This window comes from Drosophila pseudoobscura, chromosome 3 (assembly GCF_009870125.1).
Source record: "Drosophila pseudoobscura strain MV-25-SWS-2005 chromosome 3, UCI_Dpse_MV25, whole genome shotgun sequence".
NCBI classification, from domain to species: domain Eukaryota; kingdom Metazoa; phylum Arthropoda; class Insecta; order Diptera; family Drosophilidae; genus Drosophila; species Drosophila pseudoobscura.
The window spans coordinates 22,674,365-22,694,322 of NC_046680.1; the positions used below are offsets into that span (position 1 = coordinate 22,674,365).

Here is a 19,958-nt window from a genome sequence, read left to right on the forward strand (position 1 = left end):
GTGCTCGTGTGATTGTGCGAACACTTCTCGGCGAAACAAAACAGAATTCGTAAAATAGTTTCTAGCATAACAATTGATTGGGAATGAGGATCAGATCGGAACAGATTGGTTCGGTTCGATGCGATTCGAGAAGGAATGTATTTTCGAATATTTCACCACGTTCGGTGACAGTCGTGAATCTTCTTTTGCTTCGAGCGGACGTCTCACGTCCTAAAAAACTATCGATCGAACCGTTGCGGGCTATATAGTATATAAAGTCGGACGGATATAATTTTTATCGGTTTAACATAACGAACTCCATTCCCTCGTTATCCTTCCATAAAACACCTTTAAAAAAAAGGTCCGAGACCAATAAAAATGGGAGAAACGGATGGAGATATCGAGCCACGGGCATCTGCCGAACCAGATGCGCCAGCAGCCCAGGACACCTTGCAGGTGCCAACGCAAAAAAAGCGAAAACTCAAATCACCAACTCCGGGAAGCTTACGCGGACGCAGCTCCACGCCGATACACGGCCGGAGTCAGACACCGTTCACCCTCTATATGACCCGACGCAGTGCCACGCCCTCGACGTGGCGCAGCATTACGCCGTTCCTGAATCGCGAGGAGAAGGAGAAGACTCCTTTCGAATTGGGGCGGGACATAAAGAGCCAGACCACGTGCAACATTGCCGTTTTCGATCGCGCCCTCGTCATGGATATCTCCGAGCCGTTGGATGTGCAGAAGCCCGTGCGTTACATAACATCTGACTTGTCGGTAATCGATCGCGCTGCCGTAATGGATGTGTCCAACGTTGAGGTTATCTACGTCGTGGAAGAGTACGAAGAGTTCGATGAGGAGGAGATCCTCGAGGAGGTGAAGCCCAAGAAGAAGGAGAAGAAGGCCAGGAAGCCCCGTGTCGCGCGCAAGTCTGTCGACATGACATCGGACAGCGAAGATATTGTTGACGGCCTCGATGATCGGGAGGACAGTTTGGATCTCGACGATGACGAGCCCGTCAAGAAGGGCAAGAAGAAGGCTCCTCCCAAGAAGAAGGAGAAGAAGGAGAAGTCACCCAGTCCGAAATTGAGCTTGAAGCTAGAGATTGGCGGCGGCCAGAAGGCTAGCAAGAAGATGTTCGAGCAGCAGCAGCAGGCGGGACCCAAGCCACCGCCAAAGAAGAGCAAGATGGTGCTCCAAATGGAGGAGCAGGCCAAGGCGGCTGCCAAGGCCGCCGAAGAGGAGGCCAACCGGGCGAAGCCTAAGGGCGAGACCTTTGAGGAGCGGCAGAAACGTCTGCAGGCCGAGAAGGAGGAGCAGGAGGAGCAGGAACGCCTGGAGGCCGAGCAGCGGGCACTGGAGGAGGCCGAGGAGGAAGAGGAGCCACCAGAGGAGGGCGAGGATGGCACCGAGGCTGGCTACGGAGACGAGGAAAACGAATACCCCGACGAGAATGCTGAAGAAAATCCCGAAGATCTCGCCGAAGAAGAGGAGGACGTAGTGGTCGACTTGAAGAAAGAGAAACGTCGTGGCAGCGACTCCTCCGATGACTTCGTTCGTCCCGATCCCCACGAGGAGGAGCGCTGGCAGCGCATCGCCGCCATCGAGGGCGAGGAGTTCATGCAGCAGATGCGCAAGTACAGCATGGCCAAGCGCATCAGCGAAAAGGAGCGCGACGCTGACTGGCAGAATCGCCGGGAGCAGGGTCGCCGGCCCAAGTTTATAAATTTCCTCTCTGATCGCACGGTCGAGTGCGGCCAGAGTGTGCGCCTGGCCTGTGCCGTTGATGGCCCCGAGCTATCAGCCAAGTGGTTCAAGGACCGCCGGCAGCTTGAGCGCGATGGGTGCCATCGCATCTCGAACAACAACAATATCCTTGTCCTAGAGGTGCTCAACACAAACATCCTGGACTCTGGGGAGTATTCGTGCGTGATTTCGAACCAGAACGACGAGGTGACCTCCTCGTGCATTGTCACCGTCTACGAGGTGTTTAAGGATGAACCGAAACCACCCACCATTCAGTATATCAAAGGTATATGTCGGCGAGTGAGCGTGCTCGGTTTTTGGTTCGCCTTCGCGTTCGCGTTCGCCTTTGGTGCATCCCTAAGTTCTGTGCTGTAGCTTTTCTTTGCCTCTTCCAGAGTACTATCATTTGCGCGACGATGAGCTGACCATCGAGTGCCATGTCCATGGTGTGCCCCGACCGGTCATCACATGGTGGCGCGGTGCCTTCCAGGTGAAGCCTAGCTACAAGTTCACCATGCTGGAGGAGGCGCACGGTGTCTGCAAGCTGCTGATCTATAAGCCCGGCAACAAGGACGGCGGTATCTACACTCTGAAGGCTATCAATTCCATCGGCGAGGTTCAGATCAATCACACTGTGGAGGTGGCCAAGAATCTGCACTACCATGTCCCGGGCATCTTCCATGCCCGCGACAGGATCCAGCTGGACAGCTTGAAGCATGCCAAGAGGCAAATGGATGCGGCCCTCAAGTCCATGGCCGAGTCGGATCAGAGGCGTGCCGAGGCGGAGGCCGAACAGGCGCGCCTCCGACCAGTGCGTCCCTCCCCAGAGCCACTGGTCCCTGCTAAGCAGAAGCTCTCGTTTGCCACTCAGCTTCGGGATCGCATGGCTCTTGAGGGGTCCACCATTAAGTTTGTGGCCACTGTCATTGGACCCTCGCCCAGCACCCGCTGGATGAAGGACGACAAGTGGGTGGTGGTTGGTGGCAACATCAAGAACCTGTCGGAGGAGGGCAAAGCAATTCTAGCGATCGAGAATGCCACCACTGCCGACTCGGGCGTCTACAAGTGCGTGGCCAAGAACGAACTCAGCGAAATCGAAACCTCTTGCTACTTCAAAGTGTATGCGGCACAAACCGATGGCGACGAGTCGGAGCCCATATTCGCCCTGCCCCTGCGAGGTATTTGCTCTTCTCTCAATGTTGCACTCTATATCGTGGATGTCTTTACTCTGTGGATATACTATGTCCCTAAGTGTTCTGGTTACACGACTGCTATATGTGCTATATGTGTGTGTGACGTGTGTGTATTGTGATGTCCGACGATCGCGATTGAGGTCGTCCGTGTACGAAAATAGATGAATTGATTGATTGGATTGCATTTGCATTTTCCTTAGATGTATATCATGCCTCGCAGAACGATTTAATTATCGATACGAAGGTGCGCGGCAATCCCCGACCCGTCATTACGTGGACCAAAGACCAGATACCCGTGGTGCTCGACGATCGGGTGGTGCAGATCGAGCACTTGGACGGCATCTGTGAGCTGATCATCAACAAGCCGACCGTCAATGACAACGGAATCTATGTCTGCAGTGCCCAGAACAAATTGGGCAGTCAGTCGACCACCCACACGGTCGTCGTCGACACACACTCATCGCGTCGATCGAGTATTCTCTCCACTTTGGCCATGCAGGACGGTGCAAAGGAGGGCGAAGCCGCGGAGGGTGGTGGCAAGGCCAAGAGCAGGCCGAAGAAGAAGAAGGACGATGAGGAGGAGGCCGGCGGCGGTGGCGGCGGGGATGGTGGCTACGAGCGACGCAGCCGCATGCCGGACCCTTCGCCCAAGCAAATGCTCTACTTCACGGTCAATCTGTCCAATCGGTATGTTGCCGAGGGCTCCAAGGTCAAGTTGCAGGCTGTAATTGGAGGTCCGGAGCCGACACTCAAATGGCAGAAGGACGACCAGAATGTCTCCTACGGACCGCGCATTCGCAACATGAATCGTGATGGCCTGGCGGTCCTGGAGTTTGTCAACGCCTCAACAGAGGACTCTGGCACCTACACGATCACTGCCCAAAACGAGCACTGCAAGATCACAACCTCGGCCGTGCTGCATGTCTACGAGGCGAAGGTCAACACCGATGTCCAGCCCGTGTTCATACGTTCGCTAAAAGGTAAGGGATCGCATCGAGCAGGCATCACAATCGTCTCCTCATCGGATGAGAGATCAGATCAGATCAGTGAGAGATCGATCTATACTTAGAAGCATCCGACATTATTCGTGGTTGTGCAATGCCATTAATCGTTATGCAAGCCATTATGTTGTTTGTGGTGATGTGATGTGATATGTCTTCTCTCTGCAGCATGCCGAATTCTGCATTCGTTGCATAATACAAATCTCTTCCACCTTCTTCCCTTCCCCACTTAAAGACACCTATCATCTGAACACCAATGAGCTAATTCTGGAGACGGCGGTGCGAGGCCAGCCCACACCGGAGGTGCAGTGGTTTAAGGACAGCATTGAGATCCAAAGCGGCGGTCGCTTCCAGCTTATCGAGCATCAGGATGGCTCCTGCGAGCTCCACATCGATCGTCCGGACAACAAGGACTCGGGCAAATATGTCGTTAAGGCCGAAAGTCGGGCCGGCAAAATGGAGATCTCGCATTACGTTTTGTTCGAGGGCATGGCTCATCATATTGCGGACAACATCCATGGCGTGTTCCATGCCGACAAGAATCTTCTGCGTGCCAAGGAGGAGAAGGAGAAGCCCTCGGAGGACTGGAGGAAGCCAACTCCAGCGGCGGCCGCACCCGAAGCCGAGTCTGAGGCTGAGGCCGAGGAGGGCAAGGGCAAGCGACGTGGCCGCAAGGCGGACGATGATGAGGGAGTTTCATCGGCCTATGCCTCCGACTATGCCTCGGACTCGGGCAGTATTTCGAGCAAGCGACGCGAGAAGAACATCGTAATCCACTTCAGCACCTCCATGAGGGATCGCGTTGTGGCCGAGGGATCCAAGGTGAAGATATCCTGTTTCCTGGACGCCAAGGAGCCACAAGTCAAGTGGTTCAAAGACGGAGAGCAATTGGTGAATGGACCCAAGATCAGGGGCCGCTATAGCGAGGGACTGTGCCTTCTGGAAATCACGAGCGCCACGGCGGAGGACAATGGTGAGTACAAGTGCTGGGGACGCGATGAAACCGGCGAAGCGTCCACCTCGTGCCGCCTGGAGGTCTTCGAGGATCCGGGCACCGGCGACGTTCCGCCCACATTCACGCGCAACATCAAGGACACGCTGCACGGCAAGATCAACGAACTGCAGCTGGACGTACATGTGCGCGGTCTGCCCACGCCCTCGGTCACATGGGTGAAGGATGGCGTGAAGATCGAGAACAGCGACAAGTACCAGCAGGTGGACCACGATGATGGCACCTGCGAGCTCTTCATCAGTAGCCCGAAGCCTTCGGACAGCGGCAAGTACGTTTGCCAGGCCGAGAACCGCGAGGGCAAGACGGAAATCGTTCACATGGTCACCGTGGAGAAGCGTGTGAGGGCTCCACGCATTTCGCCGCCCAGGGAGGGCAGGCCGCCCCGTCCTGCTGGCGAGGGCGAGGAGTTAGCCGCCGGCGAGGAGGGAGAAGTTGGAGCCGACGGTGAGCCGAGACGCAGGAAGCCCAAGCCCGACGAAGAGGAGGTGACAAGCTCGAGGCGCGAGGTACCCATGCCACCAGATCTAAGAAAGCGTCTCTACTTCCGCAACTACCTCTCAAACCGCACCGTCAAGTCGGGCAGTAACGTCAAGTGGATGGTGAACATCGACGGACCGGAGCCAAGTGCCAAGTGGTTCCACGGCGACCAGCCGATTGCCTTCGGCCCCAAGAGCAAGATGTCCATGCAGGACGGCATTGCCTGGCTGAATCTGGTGGGTGTGACCGAGGAGGATGCCGGCGAGTATACGCTGAGGGTGAGGGGATCTGACAACGAAATCGTGAGCACTTGCAACCTGTTCGTTTACAGCACGGGAAAAGAAGAGATAATCCCACCCACCTTTGTGGTGGGCATCAAAGGTAGGACTCTCTACTCGTATGTGGTTACGTTGCGAAAGTCGCGCCAGTGCGTCCAGGTGAATGTCCCCTTGCTTTGAGCTAAGTGTAGTCCTACTGTACTCCTACTATAGATGTAGCTTTAGAGAACTAACACTAATCCCTAGATATATCCTTTGATTTTCCCAAATTCTGTACTTTGTCTTATGTGTATTGTGCCTTGTCTCTTCCCCATCATCCCTTGCAGATGCATACCATTCACAGAGCAATAGCCTCACGCTGGAGTGCAAGGTATCGGGAAGCCCAAAGCCACACATCTACTGGCAGCGGGACAACACCTTGCTGCCGCTGGAGAGCAAAAAGTACCAGTATGCCGAGAAGAGTGACGGCGTAAAGCTCCTGACCATAGCGAACTTTGGCAGCGACGACTCTGGACTGTACACCTGCTATGCGGAGAGCGAGAACGGTCAGATGAAGATCAGCAAGTTCGTGCAGGCCTCCGACTATGTGCGCGAGCGAGCGGCTGAAAAGAAACCCATTGATATGGTCATTCAGGAGATCAAGCGGGATGATGAATCCTCCGCTTCTGCTGCTGCTAGCGACAATGCCGCAGCCAAGGCTAAGGCCAAGGCCCGCGAGGCCAAGCTGCGTCTCAGCCTGGAGACCAGCTTGAAGACCATGACTATTGGCAGCGGCAACAAGGCCCAGATGATTTGCTATGTGACCGGTTTCATCGAGGATGTGCACTGGCTGCGGAACGAGGAGCGCGTGACGAAGGATTCCCGGCACAAGATCTACAACATAAACGGGGCCATCAGTCTGGAGATATACGATGCCCGGGTCGAGGACAGTGGCCACTACAGATGCGTCGTGAAGAACAGCAAGCAGACTGTGGAGAGTGCCGGACAGCTCAGTGTATTGGATCAGACCCACGGACAGCTGCCGGAGAGCTTCTCCAGTGCAATAACAGGTACAAATAGACCGTCCCATCTATCATCCTTTTTCGTTTACTGATTATACCTATTTGTAATTGTCCTTCGCAGAGTCGTACGATGCACAGCGGAATGAGATTGTGCTCAGTTGTCAGGTGCATGGACGCCCCAGTGTCAGTTGGATGCGCGACGATCACACGATCTGCAACAATCGCTACAAGACGGTGGAGGAGCCCGGTGGCGTTCGGAAGCTGATCATACGCAATCCCATATCCTCCGACTGCGGCATCTTTGCCTGCTATGCGGAGCACGAGGATCGAATCGATTCGATCAGCACCTCCATCAGAGCCGCCGACCTCAAGCGTCTCATCACTGTCAGTCCAGACGAAGTGTATGCGATTGCGGATCAGAATGCGTCCAGTTGGTCGCGTAGTACATCGCATATAAACACAGGAGCTGGTCACGTCAATGGAAATGGAGAGCTTCAGCGAGCCGGAGATCACGTCATGCGGAGCGTGGGCAAAGCCAAGCCGCTCTTCCACGCTCTACTGCACGATCGTACCGTTTCAGAGGGAGTTAATCTCCGGATGGTGTGCGCCGTTTCCGGCGATGAGAACACGCACATCGAGTGGCTAAAGAACCACAAACCTCTGCCAAGAGACACGCGCTACCAGACCCTCTACCAGAACGGAGAGGCCTCGCTGGAAATCTACGCTGCAGTGGCCGACGACAGCGGCAACTACACCTGCGCTGCCAGCAACGACTTTGGCGAGAGCCTTACTCACGCCCAACTGCGTGTCTACAAGCACTTTAAGGAAGCTTCACAGCCAAGTACTTTTACGCAGCCGATTCGAGGTATTGCTCCCTCCCCCCCGTCAAACGAGGATTTCGCCCGCGCCTGCTCATCTTTGCTGTTTGCTGTTTCGCTAACCGCTTCTGTACACCCAGTGATTTCTTGACCCTTTGCTAATACTTTTTCTCGTCCTTCCTGTAGACACATATTCTCTCAACGAGAATGAGTTAGTTCTGGATTGTCGCGTACGTGGCCAGCCTCGCCCCGATATTACGTGGATGAAGGGGAACGAGATCCTTAGCAGCGATGAGAAGTACCAGATAACCGATCAGGCCGATGGGTATGCCAAGCTGGTCATTGTCAACCCCACCGAGAAGGACTCTGGCGTCTACTCGTGCGTGGCCCGCAACGAGGGTGCCGAGAACAAGATGTCTCATCAAGTGGACTTTAAGGGACGTGAACGGTACACACAGGAGAAGACGTCCGGCTTCTACCATCGTGACCCCAATAAGCCGCACTTCCTCACGCCGCTCGGCAATCAGACCGTCTGCGATGGTGGTACTGTAGCCATTTCGGCCGAGTTCATGCAGACAACCACGCCCCTCGAGGTGAAATGGTTGCGAGACCGCCAGGTCGTCGAAGGTCCCAATGTCCAGGCCCTGGCCGATCGCGGTGTCTACACGCTGACCATCATGAAAGCCACGTCAGAGGTTGAGGGCACCTACACCTGCCGCGCCTCGAACGCCTACGGACGGATCGAGTCGCATGCCAATGTCGATGTGGCTGTTGGTGCCGAAAAGGACGAACGGCCACCGCTGTTCCTGTCTCGCCCAGATACCGAAATGAAGATCGCTGTGGGTGATCCCTTCTCGTTTGCGTTCCGTATTGCCGGCGAACCGAAACCAAAGCGTAAGCGATTGCTTATTGCGTGTGTTTGGGATCCCCATTCCTACTAATTATATCATTCGATTGCCTCATGTTTCAGTCACGTTCATGAAGGGCACCAAGGACATCACCCAATCGGATCGGGTCAGCAAAGAGGTATCCGATGACTATACCAGATTCACAGTGCAGCAGGCCCAAATCTCCGACTCGGGCACCTATTTCGTTGTGGCACGTAACAACTTTGGCACGGACAGGATATTTGTTACCGTCACGGTAAGGTTCCTTGGGATATACATATATAAATATACTCGAACATACCTCTACGAGTAAACATATGAATCTGTTGTTGTTTGCTATCGCTTGTGGCTGTTCCTGAAAGTCTTGCGTCTCTCTCTCTGTATGTGCGCCAAATGCTTTCGCTAACTAACATCTGCTATTATTTCTCTTTTCTTCTCTGCTTCTGCTTCTCTTCTCTTTTTTATCTAGATTAAAATCCCCAAAAAGAAAGAATAAAGCTTATTAATTATTAAACATATAAATATTTTGCAAATTTCGAACGCACCAACAAAATACCAACACCAAATATAATTATAGTTAATTACAGTCAACTTTCCTGACTCTCTCTATGTGTTCATTCAAAGCAATATAATATCGTTCTGACTACAAAACTTATAGGTAAACCCGCGCGCTCGCTCCGCAACGCCAACGCAACCTCGCTGGGGCCTACCCCTGGACAGTTACAGCGACACATCGTATTTCAGAGGTGAGTTCCAGAGTTTACTGCATCCCTACATCTCTGCGTCCCGTATTAAAGAACATATAGATGTGGAAGGAGTAAGCTACTAGGCATACGAGTGGCAGCCTGCTTGTCATCTATGCGTTCTATGTACACATCCTTCGCTTGTACCCTTTTTGTGTGTGTGGATCATCGTCTTTCTCCCTTCGTTGTCCGTTCCATCCTTTGTCCTACGTCTGTCTGTTAGTGTGCATCTCTTGTAATACGATATGATGCCAAAGCTTTAGTTGGATCTTTTCCAGATCGGTTCAAGAACCGCCACAAACCAAAAACGACAAAAGAATCTTCCTGTGAGATCAATGAGATCGATAGATCGATACACCCTGCAGCACACACACAAAATATTTCGTGTATTTATCTTTTGTTAGTATTTCTGAACGATTGACTTACATAATTACTTTTATTATCGTATATAAATAATGTATTATTTAAAGCACAGCAATCCAGCTTATACATTTACGTAGTGGAAAACAAGAAAATAAAAAAATATTTCTCCGGGGCGTACTGTCTTTCATTTGAGGATCGGATCTCTTGCGGTGTATATACCACCCACCCCTCCCTTCCATCTACAATCTGTGCACCTCATTCAATTGTTTTTTCTGTTGTTTTTGTTTTTGCCCACTCTCCAGATCCCCCTGGCTGCATATCCACCGAACCTCTGGTCGTCGACTCCGGACCCACACACATCTCCCTGTCATGGGGCAAGCCCGTGAGTGCCAACTCGGCTCCAGTCATTGCCTACAAGGTGGAGGCCTGGATTTTGGGCCACGAGGGCGGCGCCTACTGGCGAGAGCTGGGACTGACGCCGATCAACTCTTTCGACGCCTTCAATCTAAAGCCCAATGTGGAGTACCACTTCCGGGTCACGCCAAAGAATCGCTACGGCTGGGGCCCGGCCGTCCAGACGAGCTCCGCTCTGCAGGTGGGTGGCGTCGAGTGCCTACCCGAGTTCGTCAAGATCCTGCCCGGCCAGGTTAAGGCCCTGTTTGGCTCTTCCTTCACTCTCCAGTGCAACATGCGAGGCGCCCCACGTCCCACAGTGACTTGGTACAAGGATGGTATTCAGCTGAGCAGCAGTTCTGAGCGCGTAAGGATACGACAGATTGGCTCTACCTGCGCCCTGACCATAGCCACGGTCAGCGATCTGGACTCTGGCCGGTACACCTGCGAGGCGACCAACTCCAAGGGCCGTGTCTCCACCTTTGCACGGCTTCAAGTTCTGTCCGACTCGCGGCTGTACGAGGCGGACTCCCGCCTGAAGGAAATCGCCCATGGACGTAATGTGGCTGAGGTGGGGGATTCGTTGCCAATCTTCACCATGCGTCTGCGGGATCGCCGCGTCCAGGTGACCTATCCAGTGCGTCTCACCTGCCAGATTGTAGGGTATCCCGTGCCGGAAATTCTATGGTACAAGGATGAGGAGCTGATCAACGCTGACAGGCGACACCTGATCACAGACGATGGGCAGTTCTTTACTCTAGAGATTGCTGCCACAACGCTGGACATGAGCGGCATCTACACCTGCCTGGCCAAAAACGAACTGGGCTCCGTTTCGTGCCACTGCAATTTGGTAGTGGATAAAGGCATTCGTGCCTACATCTCGCCTGACTTCTATGTGCCTCTCGATCCGTTCTATGTGTTCCCCGAGGGCTCTGAAATACGCCTGTCCACAAAGGTGGAGGCCTACCCAGCCGTAGGTGTCACCTGGCATCGTAATGGCATGCGCCTGCGCCCCAGTCGACGTCTGACCGCCACCCTGGACAGCAATGGATACGTTGAGCTAATCATTGCCGAGGCCACTGTGCGGGATGCCGGAATCTATGTGTGCGTGGCCTCCAATGTGGTCGGCAAGGTGGAGACCATTTGCCGCGTGGCTATCGAGGAGGAGGAGCACAAAATGGTGCCGCAGCGTTCACTGGAAATACCCAGCATCAAGACGGACGATCTGCCGTAAGTTCTACCCAAAAGACAACTGCTTAATGCCTGCTTAATGGTTCCATTTCTCCTTTAAAGTTACTCCAAGGAACCCCTGTTTGTGGTCAAGCCTCGTTCCAGCGAGGCCTACGAGGGCGACAACGTCATCATATTCTGCGAGGTAGTTGGCGATCCCAAGCCCGAGGTGGTTTGGCTGCGTGATTTTCTGAATGTGAGTACGAGTGAAACACAGTCATAGTGCAGGCGCAGGCGCAGCAGAGGCAATAGCAGCAGCAGCTTTCAGCCCCACAGCCACCCAGTCGGTCAGTCAAGTCAGTTGCATTCACGGCACCAGCGAATGTGGGTCGTATTCAGTTATCGCTGCCGTTACGCCCGTTACGCGTTACCTTCTCGCGTGCCCATTCTCGTAAAGACGCTCAAGTACAGGTGAACCAAGAACGTGGGGGCCCTACTGGCATCAGGAAGTGCAAAGTGACTTCCGCCTGACATTTTTTTTATATAAAGTGAGCTCCCAGGGGGCCAGACGGTAGATTATTTTTTTTCGAATTGCAATAGTTGCTCGTGCGGATAGATTTCAAAAGTTTCGTATTGATCCGTAAACGCGAACAAAGTGTCGAAAAAAGTAGAAACAATACAGAATCTTCTGCAAAGGTAAACGGAATGTGATATGATGAAGAACAATAGCAGCAGTGGCACACAGGTGCAGCTGCTGCACTTCGTACTCGGATTACAGACAAATGCGTCATTCTCAGAGCAGAGCATACCAGACCCGACCAGAGGGGCATAGCACCATAGAGACAAACACAACAGATCTTATAAATCCGATTCGCTGTCAAACGCTAATTCAAGTTCAGGCCATATCAAATAACAGGCTTGTTCAGCCATCGAAAACTGATACAAACAATTATACGATACGAGTGCAAGCCAAAAAGAAAAAAACAAAAATTATTGCGAGTACTAACAACCGCTGTCGTGTGCAACGTGCAACCAAGGAAGCAGAAGCAGGCAGGCAGGCAGGAGGAGGTCAACGTCAACATCAGTTGTCAGCGTATACCTGTTACCAGTTTTCCTATTCGACAGTCTCAAAATTCAATTTTGTGCTTATATGGCCATAAACTTCACCCAAAAACAACAACAACAACCGAGTTCGAACGTCAGCAACAGCCATAGAAACCAGCCTCAGCCTTAGGCCTCAGACATTTGTATAAAGATAGTCGTCGTGATTCATGCTTATGCGTGATTCCTTATTAACCAGACCGTCCGTTTGTGTTCAAATCTCGGAGTAACCTTGACTCACATGCTGCCTCTATCTGCATCTTTTTTACGCAGCCGGAGTATTATAAAGACGCGCCACATTTTCGTAGGATTGGCGAGGGCCCAGAGTACAGACTGGAGATACCGAGCGCCAAGTTGGACTTTACCGGCACCTATTCCGTCATAGCCAGCAATTGCCATGGCGAGGCCAAGGCTGTAATATCGCTACAAATATTTGCCAAAGGTAAGATTACACATTTTTCATTTATTGACTAGTCGGGGGATCAGACTCTTTACTCCTACTCCTGGATAGGGGTATTCCCTAATGGGAATATGTTATCTGGGGATAGGTGTTGAGAAGGCGCGGAAAGACAATGTCCCTCCAAAAGTCGTCGGCCATGGTGATCAGACTGGCCACAAATTCCGGATCGGCTTCCACCCAGACATAGTGCAGGGCCCCGTTCGTCTCGAATATGGGACTGAGGACGCAGTAGAGCGCCTTGCTGACATTTGCCACAAACATTTGTATCTGTATTTGAGCCATATATTTGGGTGCTATCGATTCGCCGGCCTCGAGATACCTTTGAAAGTCCTCCTCGGACTTTGGTGCTTTGATCTCAACAATGTGATCGTCTGTGATTCCATCTGGTGTAGCGCACAAAAACGGATAGCTCTCGTGCAGCATCAGTCCGCATTCGACGTACTCTTTATTTTCCAGTTTTTCCGTCTGCTTAAGAATGAATCGCTTGTGCTGCTTCAGCTGCATACGGGCATCGGTGTTCGTGTCGCGACCCTTGCAGAACATCATGTTGAATATCTGCTCATCATCCTCGGCCGTTTTGCGAGTAGCCAAAAGGTTTATCATGGAGCAGCGTATGCGCATGTACTGCGTTTCCACCCACAGCCTCGACTTGTACTGGTTCCTGCTCACATCATTGAGGCTCTCAATGAGACCGATCTGCGCCTGCTGCTCCATGTGCTGCGCAAAGCCCTGGACATCGTGTATGTTGTACTCGTTTGCCCTCAACAGCACATGATGCACAAAGAGTGTCTCAAACTCATCACTGGTCTCCACACACTGCCGGTACAGAGCCGATCCACGTCCACAAATAGCTATTTCCTCCAGCACAGTCGAGAGGAAGGCCTGACCATCGCTGTCGTTCATTTTTTGAGAGCTCGCGTCACTCTGCAGTCGGACTTCATCCTTTGGAATCATATCACATATTTGAATGGCCCGTGTGGGCTCCGTCTGCACTAGCAATTCCAGTTCGTGCCCCCAAAATTCAACCACAGCAGAGGGTTGTCGCTCCGTACTCTTGTGCAGTAGCCAAAATGTGAAGGCCACAATATGTGGACACACTTCTAAGAACAGGAGATTGGTTAATTAATCTTTTTCGCTGGCAAAGAAACTACTGGGACTTCATACCAGAATCGGGGCACCGACTGCATTGGCCCTCGGCAATGGCCCGCGGGTTTTCGAGAACTTTGATGGCGACATTGGCATGTGTGTCCGTATCGGCAAACTCGGATGCGGAGAATACCATGGCCTTCAGTTCGCAGATGCTGCCCTTCTGTCGCAATTGCACATAATCTGCTAAGAGATCATTTTTATCCGTCGATCTGCGGACCAGAAATTCCATTAGGAGAGTGCGAGAGAGACAGCAATAGGTTGCTTACATATTTTGTGACTTTTCGGAGGATGCTGCCAGGCAAAAGTTATACACCATTCCGCTGTTGAGGGTGGGTAAATTGTGGATGGTTGCCTTGCGGAAGCCAGGATCTATGTCCATGGGAACAATAATCATTCCCTTCATTACGAAATGATTTATAAAGTCGCACTTTTCTGGTACGGGACAAACTTTGACGGCTAAAAATAAACATTCCAAACAGTGTGACCGTGTTATACATTAGAGGGAAATGGCAAAAACGCCAGCCAGGAGTGAATGTGTCAATTTACACTGCTTTACACTGCTTGTCGATTGGCATCTGTTGGTTATCGGGAGTTTGTTCAAAAATGTTATTCGTTTCGCAGATATACTTAAAGATAGCCGCATGGATAAGGTTCACACGCGACATGGGTGAGTAACTCTCTCTCATAGGTGCGACGATTCGGGGCTCAATTATATTTGTACTTTGCAGCAACATCGAGACACTTCCGCGATTCGTCCGAAACTTGAGAAATTTGCGATGCTGCGATGGCGACGCCATATCGCTGGAGTGTCATGTGGAGGCCATGCCCGAACCGTACATAATCTGGGAGAAGGATGGTCATGTTGTGCCCAGTGACAGGGACTATGTGATGTCATATGACGGCACAAAGGCCATTTTGAGCATACCCCGCGTCTATCCCGAAGATGAGGGCGAGTACACATGTGTGGCAAAGAACTCTGTGGGACGTACGCTTTCGTCTGCTTGCATTATCGTGGATGTGCCCGAGGAGAAGGAGAACATGCTGAGTCGCCAGCTAACGCGGCCAAGCGGCCTGCTCTCTGCCCACTCGACGCCACGCTCCACTCCGCGGTCGACCCCCAATCGAAGCTTCTCGCCCATGCGACGACTCTCGTACCGCACCAGCAGCATCGATCTGTCTGGAGTGGCGGAGCGGCGCCGTAGCGATGCCCGTAATGCCTTTACAGCTCCCAAATTCCTTGCCATTCCCTACAACCGCGTTGTCGAGGAGGGTGACAACGTCCGATTCCAGTGCGCCATTGGAGGCCATCCCACACCCTGGGCCACCTGGGACAAGGACGGGCTGATTGTCACACCCACCACGCGCATAGCTGTGAAGGAAGTGGACGATCTGCGCTTCATCGAGATCGATGAGGTGAGCTTCGACGATGCGGGCCTGTACCGCATCACCCTGGAGAACGATTTTGGGCGCATTGAGGCCACCGCTCGGCTGGACGTCATCCGAAGCTCACGCTATTCCAAGTCCCCTTCAGTGCGCAGTGTTCGGGCCTCCTCCTCCCGCCGCAATGCCTATCTACATAGACGAATCATGGGTCCATCGACAGGTAGGCGTATTCCTCTCTTACTCTCGAAATCCATGTCTAAAATCCAATATTGCAGCTATTGGCGGACGCATGGCTCTGGCAAGCGGCTATCGAGGCTCCTCAGTGCCGTCGGTGAGATTCTACCACAACAACGTGGAGCTGGAGCCCACGGATCGAGTGCACATTCTGCTGCAGCCGGAGGACTCAATGGCCATGCTCATCGTGGACAATGTGACGCGAGAGGACGAGGGCGTCTACACCTGCATCATAAGCGGCGATCATGATCCGCTCATTAGTTCCACGAGCGTTACCTTCCACGAACCCAATACTGAACAACAGCGACGTCGCGCTGTCATTGCGGAACCTCTGGCCGAGATCACCAAAGCGGTGGAGGGCGAGGCAATCGATCTGTGTTGCCTTATCGACTGCGACCAGCCTTACAGCTACCTTTGGCTACGTAATGGGGAAATTCTACCAGATAGTGACGAGTTTAAGTGAGTATAAGGCGGTGGACTGCAAGGGTATATGGTTTTAGTGCACGGTAGCCCGATAATTAGCCTACGAAGCAGATCTGGGAACCGAGAATAGGGTATTCTTTCGTCGGTATTACCTACAATCGCAAGCATTTATTAACGTTTTAATTATATATTGCAGCTACATTGATCACGGCAATGGATGCCTCTGTCTGCGCCTCAACGAACCATTCGACATTGACTCGGGCACTTACAGCTGTCAGGTGTTTACCTCTTCCTCATCGCCCGAAAGCAATGACATCCTCCTTCAGAACTCCAACCCAGCCTCAGCCTCAGCCCCGGACAGCGACTGTGACTGCAGCAGCAGCGGGGAGCTATGCGTTTTAGAGCGGGATCTGTCCCAAAACGACGAGGAGTGCATACAACTATTAAAGACACCGCTGCCCGTGGTCTGTGGAGCGGGAGAGCAGGCGCTTTTCTATGCGCGTGTTTTTCCCTGCAAAGCGGAAGCTGTCTGGTATCTCAATGGAAAGCCGCTCGCCGACGAGGCGGATGACTCACTGAACATGACGGTGCGTATGCAGGGGGAACAAGCAGTCACACAGGGCCTATAAACATTAAGTGGTTCGGTCGCTCGCTGGCCCCAATATGAGTGTGTGGAACGCGGAGAATTTGGATAACTGCCATCTCCAAACAGAGGTCTTCATTTCAGATTGTACCCTTGCAGAGGGTATTATTTATTAGAGGGTGTGTTTGATAAGCAGAGAAGAAAGAATATTTGATCAGATGAATTGTGTATATACACCCGATCAGCGTCCAAAGCTACAGTTACGAAGCCATTGATCATGGATCATGGATCTGTGTCGTTGGAATTTTAGATCTGTTAGGGTATTAAGTGTTTCGACTCTCGAAGCTAGACTTCTTTTCATTTTCTCTTTGTCGCCTTGCCGCAGGCTGGAACCTCAGCCTCAGATTCGTTCACACCTTGATAGAGATGAACGGAGACAATAACAATAATCATGATTGTTCATATACATATAGGCATGCTCATTTACATATGTACACATCTACAAATCAGAAATTGAAAACAGAGAGCCCCAAAAGATTGAAATACTGCCGCATGTGCGCTGCATGCAAAACGATGTTAGTGAGGCGTCGCTGCCCGTTCGCTTGCGCTTCCAATCGATGCGCCATGCTCCCGTCCGGCCGATCGAAGAGGAATGAAACACTCGTTCAGTGGCGCTCAAGCGGCTCACATCAGGTCCAAGAATTCCCCCAGATGTCAACCTGGTTTTAGTTAGGCAATAGAAACAGCAGTATAATTAGACGCAGCCGCTCAAGGGTGGGACAAGATGTCGAAGGTAGGCGAGTCAAATGGATAACATTTAAGGTGTATCAATATCGTTTACATTCGCGTAGATAAAATACCTTATAGATAAGGCAGGGCGAGTGTGGCGAGTGCCGCCCCATGCACAGGGCACAGGGCCCAGACACTTGCCGTTTTTGTGCTCCGATGGAAATGGAAATGGAAGTGGAACGAGCGACAGTGAGCGTGAAAGTGCCATTGTCGTCGCGATCGGTTCGGTTCTGGCGTGCTCCCGATTCTCCGCGACTAATTGGTACGTTGCCATTGAGAGAGGCTTTCAGTGCTGGACTAACCGTTCACCGCGTCGTGTCACATTCCGCCCGATCGGAAACACTTGTGCACACTATATACTATAGATACGCACATAGTAGTTGTCATAGTGTATGCACATGGTTTACCCATCTGCTTTGAGTTTACTTGAGTTATAGTGATCATCTCTTTCTGTTGCAGTTGGAGTCGTATCCAGAGAACGGCATTCGGGTGCTGCGCCTGCGAGACGTACAGCCCTCCAAGAGCGGGGAGATTCGGCTGCAAGTAAAGCATCCACAGACGGAGCGGCGCATACCCACTGCCCGGACATATACCAGTCTGCTGGTCTTGCCTCTTGTACGGGGCAACAGTAGTAGCAGCAACGGATCCTCGTCGCTGGCTGCCAGAAGCTGCATTTTGACACGCCCCGAAGATTGCACCGCCCTCATTGGCGGTCATGTGCGGCTGAGCGTGCGCTACGACCCATTCCCGGGCACCAAAGTCATCTGGTACAAGGCGGTAAGTATAAATAGATCGATTCCATACCCATACCCAAATAGGGCAAATAGGGCCCTCAGAGAAGTGACCAAGTGACGAAGGAGTATGTGTTTGGTATGCGTATGGTAATTTGTCCGGTTTCGTTGCGCAACAATGTCTTGACCCAATTAGGCCAGAGCAGGCCGCTGGCCGCAGTTAGTGGGGATTATGGGTATAAGTATTGTACTCTCATTGTTATGGCCATGATCCGTATCATTCTTTATCTGTCATAAGCCGGCACAAGACGCCTCTCTATATTTAGCTCTATCTTTAGCTCCCCCTATGGGCACAGCCCAGACCCAGACTGTGTCACGATCAGCTTGCGGTATTGACGTATGCCGCCCGGCTACGTAATGGTTCCAAACCGCAAATGCGAACCGAGACGAACGTGTTTTTGCGCCACACGAAGGTTGGCCAGAGCTTAACCCAACACTCACACATCAAAATATGGGTATCTCTTTTTTACAGTGCCGTGCCATTGTCGAGGGTTCCAATGTGACGATCCGTACGAGCGCTCAACAGTCGACGCTCTACATAACGGACATCTCGGCCGATGATAGCGGCAAGTACACGGTAGAAATAATGAATGACTACGGCGTGGAGGCAGCGGCCGCCTCGGTGGCCGTTGAGGGACCACCAGAGCCACCCAGCGGACAGCCGAGTGTATCCCCCGGTCCAGATCGCATGGCGGTGGCATGGTGTGGACCGCCTTACGATGGCGGCTGCATGATTACGGGCTTCATGTGAGTATCTCTGACAAGTCTTTCCCCAGAAACCACACTGACCGAATGTGACCGACCACACTGAACTTTTTCTTGCAGCATTGAAATGCAGAGCTGCGATCCTGTGAACTGTGATAAGGAATACGATGAATGGCAGCAGGTGGCACGTGTTGTGGACACCCTGGCCTACACCGTCAAGAATCTTCAACCCCAAATGCAGTATAGATTTCGCGTTCGAGCCGAGAACATACACGGACGCAGTGCGCCCAGCCAGGCTAGCGAACTGGTACAGATGAGCAGCAGCCAGTACGGAGCCAGAGCGGGGGAGACGACCACCGTGGACTATGGACAAGCGGTGAGCGTGCAGTCTGGCGGGGATTTCAAGGCGCGCTTCGAGGTCATCGAGGAGCTGGGCAAAGGCCGCTTCGGCATCGTGTACAAGGTGCAGGAGCGTGATCAGCCGCAGCAACTCCTGGCCGCCAAGGTGATCAAGTGCATCAAATCGCGCGATCGCCAAAAGGTGCTCGAGGAGATCTCCATCATGCGATCGCTGCAGCATCCCAAGCTCCTACAGCTGGCTGCCTCCTTCGAGAGTCCGCGGGAGATTGTGATGGTGATGGAATAGTGAGTAGATCAAGAGGTTCTGAATTGTCTCTGCAATTCTCCCCAATTTGTATCCGCACCCTGCTTATCTTTAGTATCACCGGTGGAGAGCTGTTCGAGCGTGTGGTGGCAGATGATTTCACACTCACGGAGCTGGACTGCATTCTGTTCCTGCGACAGGTGTGCGAGGGCGTCGCCTACATGCACAGTCAGAGCGTTGTTCACCTGGACCTGAAGCCGGAGAACATCATGTGCCATACACGTACCAGCCACCAGATCAAGATCATTGACTTTGGCCTGGCACAGCGACTGGACACGAAGGCACCCGTTCGGGTGCTCTTCGGAACTCCAGAATTTATACCGCCAGAGATCATTAGCTACGAGCCCATCGACTTCAAGTCGGACATGTGGAGCGTAGGCGTCATTTGCTATGTGCTGTGAGTGTTTACAGTAAAGGAATTCTGAAATTTCAGCTCTTATCCAATTGGTATCCTTTCCAGGCTCTCTGGTCTTTCCCCCTTCATGGGCGATACCGATGTGGAAACCTTTTCGAATATTACAAGAGCGGACTACGACTACGATGACGAGGCCTTTGACTGCGTGTAGGATTTTAGCAATCGAGGAATGTATTTCTTTTACTGATCACCTGTCCATA

At 52.3% G+C, this 19,958-nt stretch overlaps 2 protein-coding genes and 1 long non-coding RNA gene across 21 annotated transcripts in view; 1 reads left to right on the forward strand and 2 right to left on the reverse strand.

The window, feature by feature from the left end:
* Positions 1 to 19,958, forward strand: part of Strn-Mlck (Stretchin-Mlck) — a 42,210-nt gene that overhangs the window by 20,468 nt on the left and 1,784 nt on the right. For 11 of the 18 annotated variants that reach the window (XM_033377763.1, XM_033377764.1, XM_033377767.1 and 8 more), the window contains 17 exons: positions 6,013 to 6,735; positions 6,809 to 7,552; positions 7,692 to 8,399; positions 8,476 to 8,648; positions 9,051 to 9,138; positions 9,801 to 11,121; positions 11,185 to 11,317; positions 12,436 to 12,604; positions 14,393 to 14,438; positions 14,500 to 15,374; positions 15,430 to 15,847; positions 16,008 to 16,398; positions 17,643 to 17,960; positions 18,447 to 18,721; positions 18,800 to 19,324; positions 19,399 to 19,740; positions 19,804 to 19,905. In XM_033377763.1, the coding sequence (XP_033233654.1) occupies positions 6,013 to 6,735; positions 6,809 to 7,552; positions 7,692 to 8,399; positions 8,476 to 8,648; positions 9,051 to 9,138; positions 9,801 to 11,121; positions 11,185 to 11,317; positions 12,436 to 12,604; positions 14,393 to 14,438; positions 14,500 to 15,374; positions 15,430 to 15,847; positions 16,008 to 16,398; positions 17,643 to 17,960; positions 18,447 to 18,721; positions 18,800 to 19,324; positions 19,399 to 19,740; positions 19,804 to 19,905 (7,351 nt within the window). Of the gene's footprint in view, positions 1 to 145; positions 2,012 to 2,120; positions 2,904 to 3,118; positions 3,899 to 4,154; positions 5,790 to 6,012; positions 6,736 to 6,808; positions 7,553 to 7,691; positions 8,400 to 8,475; positions 8,649 to 8,861; positions 9,139 to 9,413; positions 9,672 to 9,800; positions 11,122 to 11,184; positions 11,318 to 11,630; positions 11,758 to 12,435; positions 12,605 to 14,392; positions 14,439 to 14,499; positions 15,375 to 15,429; positions 15,848 to 16,007; positions 16,399 to 17,083; positions 17,188 to 17,469; positions 17,574 to 17,642; positions 17,961 to 18,446; positions 18,722 to 18,799; positions 19,325 to 19,398; positions 19,741 to 19,803; positions 19,906 to 19,958 lie in introns of those variants that run through there. The other 7 variants (XM_002138969.4, XM_004444513.3, XR_004468659.1 and 4 more) reach the window with 7 other exon arrangements.
* On the reverse strand, positions 12,606 to 14,275 carry LOC4805665 (uncharacterized). Of its 2 annotated transcripts, none has more exons than XM_033377775.1 (3): positions 14,038 to 14,275; positions 13,787 to 13,980; positions 12,606 to 13,719 (listed from the first exon to the last, which is right to left on the reverse strand). In XM_033377775.1, exons 1-3 carry the CDS (start codon positions 14,172 to 14,174, stop codon positions 12,683 to 12,685), a joined length of 1,368 nt encoding a protein of 455 aa, XP_033233666.1. In that variant the 5' UTR covers positions 14,175 to 14,275; the 3' UTR covers positions 12,606 to 12,682. The 2 variants fall into 2 exon arrangements, with proteins under 2 accessions (XP_033233666.1, XP_001362026.1); XM_001361989.4 differs by having other exon boundaries at positions 12,606 to 13,722; positions 14,038 to 14,274.
* Positions 16,529 to 17,460, reverse strand: LOC117183553 (uncharacterized). Its single transcript, XR_004468661.1, has 2 exons — positions 17,255 to 17,460; positions 16,529 to 17,113 (listed from the first exon to the last, which is right to left on the reverse strand). It is a non-coding gene; the product is annotated as an uncharacterized lncRNA (long non-coding RNA).

Excerpts from the sequence above, each read along its gene's own strand:
- LOC4805665 (XM_001361989.4), bottom strand. The coding sequence starts at position 14,174 with ATGAAGGGAATGATTATTGTTCCCATGGACATAGATCCTGGCTTCCGC. Across the intron at positions 13,981-14,037 it reads TCCGAAAAGTCACAAAATAT|ATCGACGGATAAAAATGATC; the intron begins GTAAGCAACCTA and ends TCTGGTCCGCAG. Across the intron at positions 13,723-13,786 it reads CAGTCGGTGCCCCGATTCTG|AAGTGTGTCCACATATTGTG; the intron begins GTATGAAGTCCC and ends TCCTGTTCTTAG.